The sequence below is a fragment of the Cicer arietinum genome, chromosome 4 (assembly GCF_000331145.2).
Source record: "Cicer arietinum cultivar CDC Frontier isolate Library 1 chromosome 4, Cicar.CDCFrontier_v2.0, whole genome shotgun sequence".
In the NCBI taxonomy this organism is placed as follows: Eukaryota; Viridiplantae; Streptophyta; class Magnoliopsida; order Fabales; family Fabaceae; genus Cicer; species Cicer arietinum.
Window position 1 is genome coordinate 11,931,829 of NC_021163.2, and position 2,826 is coordinate 11,934,654.

Below are 2,826 nucleotides of genomic sequence, written 5' to 3' on the forward strand. Positions count from 1 at the left end.
TTGACTGTTATTGTTGTTACACACTCAACCACACCACAAATTTGCGCTTTATATCCCTTCATTCATTCCACCCATTGGCGTCTCTCTCTCTCTCTCTCTCTCTCTCATGGCGGCACGACTTTCCACCGCCACAACCTTAAATCCCTGCAGCAATCTGCTCCAACCCTCAACCAGCTCTTCCTCTAAAACAACAGCCCCAACACTATTCTTCACCTCCTTAACAACTTTCAATCACACCTCAATTCTTAGAACCTCAAGAAGAACAAGCTTCACCGTCTGTGTTCTCATGGAGGATCCAAAACAAATCAACACAGATGAAGAAGAATTAGTAGAACCTCCCATTAATAAATCCAATTCTCAAATTCAACTTTTACTTTCAAATAAATTGGCCAGAAAGAACTCCGAGAGGTTCACTTACCTAATTGCCGCTATCATGTCTAGCTTTGGTGTCACCTCTATGGCTATCTTCGCTGTTTATTACAGATTCTCATGGCAAATGGAGGTACATATTTATACCTCATCTTTTGATTCACATCGAGTTTGTCAGAATCACGGCGTGTCTGCACCTACAATTTTAGCAAAAACTACTATTGGGAGATTCACTAATAATTTCTTAATTGACATTGGATTCTGAATAATTTTAAGTTGTTATATTATAGGGTGGAGAAGTTCCTTGGTATGAAATGTTTGGCACATTTGCCCTTTCTGTAGGTGCTGCGGTAAGTCACGACCCTTTTTCAAATTCAGCATTGGAAAGCAATTGAAAATAGAATTTGGGATATTTGGGTATTAAATTCAATTGGGTATGTTTTATTTTCAGGTGGGTATGGAGTTTTGGGCAAGATGGGCTCACAAGGCTCTATGGCATGCTTCCTTGTGGCACATGCATGAGGTTTCTTTCCAATTCTTCACATGCCATGTTTCAATCAATTTTTAATTTTTTTTTCCTCCTATTTTTGATCTATTTATTTTGTGGTACATTCTATCTAATTTATATGATATCAATCAATTAGTATTTAGTACTATTTAATTTAATTAAAAGATGAAATTGTATTGTAACAGTCACATCATCGACCAAGAGAAGGTCCATTCGAGCTTAATGATATTTTTGCAATAATTAATGCTGTCCCTGCAATTGCTCTTCTCTCATACGGTTTTTTTAACAAGGGATTGGTTCCTGGACTCTGTTTTGGTGCAGTAAGTGTATCTTTCATAATATACTTTTTTATTACTAATCCCTTAATTAACGGTTTTATTGAGATCTGTTTAATGCAATTTATTTAATTAATGATAGTGATTTTACGATAATGAAATGATATCCTCACCTTCGAGCAGGGTCTTGGAATTACGGTGTTTGGGATTGCATACATGTTTGTCCATGATGGATTGGTTCATAAGAGATTCCCTGTGGGTCCCATTGCTAACGTGCCTTACTTCAGAAGAGTTGCTTCGGCTCACCAAGTAATTAATTAATTCATTCATTATTATCTTAACATTAAGCATTACTTGTGCTGTGTGTCCAATAATACCAGCAGTATATTTTAACATTTTCTTTAGCAAAGTCAATGGAAAATAGAACTGGTGTAGTGTGTGATATGTTTTAAATAACTTGAATTAAGACGAAATTAAGATCTAAGCATTTAAATAATCGAGCTGTAGATAGATCAAATCGGTTGAATTATTGAATTTTTAAAACATTAGGTGTGTGTTTCTAGAAATAAGGTATAATTTGGTGTCTTTAATTTTGTTTGTATTTTGCAGCTCCACCATTCGGACAAATTCAATGGGGTGCCATACGGGCTCTTTTTGGGACCAAAGGTCAGTCACATTCATATTCGTTTTTCCTTAAGTTGAGGAAATATTATTTTAGATGCTAAGTTTATTTTTTATTCATTTTTTTCATGGTTTATATTAGATATTAAGAAAAAAATGGTAACTAATATGTTGTTTTTTTCTAATGAACTAAACTCGAAACTCACACTCTTGTAGTACATTGATTAAGGAATCAAAATATTTTTTGGTAAGAAACAATAATTATAAATTTTTATATTTTATTTTTCTATTGTATTAAATGATCATTCTTTCTGGAAAGAAATATACAAAAACATTAATTTGTGTTTGTTGGCAAATTTGGATGCTTTTGTGGTTGCTAGTAAGTAGTAACGGATTGTGTGACAAAATATGGCGCAGGAAATTGAAGAAATGGGAGGGCTAGAAGAGCTAGAGAAAGAGATAAAAAGGAGAACAAGATCATATACTAATGGCTCATGAGTCATGACAAAGCAGCTACTACTAGAGCTGTTTGCAAGATTTATAAGTGTAGAGATCAATTTGATTAATGAGTGAATGTGTATTTATACAGTTTTAGTGAATAATATAGCATGATAATTTTATATTACATTACAACATAAAAACAAGTTAAAAATACAAATAAATAAATAGACAGAACGTGTTATACCTTCTCTTTTATTTTTTTTATTTAATTTTAAGTAACAATTTCAAAACTCAATTTAATCTTTTATATCTTAAAATTATCTCAAAATTCATAAAATTAATTATGATATTAATATAATTTAAATTTTATCAAATTTACAGCTTAAATATTCAAACAAACTCATATTTTTAATCATTTATTTGATAAATTTGATGTTTACGGAGATAAAAATATAAATATATTTGAATATTATGAGTTTTGTTTTGAGATTTTGATTAATTTTATAAATTTTTGTATAAAAAAGATAACATTGTTGACATTGTAAAATATAAAATTTTAAATTTATAATTACTAGGACATTTATAATGATGAAAGCTTCAACATCCATTATG

The 2,826-nt window shown here is 31.1% G+C and overlaps 1 protein-coding gene across 1 annotated transcript; it reads left to right on the top strand.

Moving 5' to 3' along the window:
- LOC101511972 (beta-carotene hydroxylase 2, chloroplastic) lies at window positions 1–2,462 on the top strand. The gene is made up of 7 exons (XM_004496469.4): window positions 1–502; window positions 660–719; window positions 821–892; window positions 1,063–1,197; window positions 1,336–1,461; window positions 1,762–1,818; window positions 2,191–2,462. Exons 1-7 carry the CDS (start codon window positions 107–109, stop codon window positions 2,269–2,271), a joined length of 927 nt encoding a protein of 308 aa, XP_004496526.1. The 5' UTR covers window positions 1–106; the 3' UTR covers window positions 2,272–2,462.
- The last annotated feature ends 364 nt before the right edge of the window (window positions 2,463–2,826 follow it).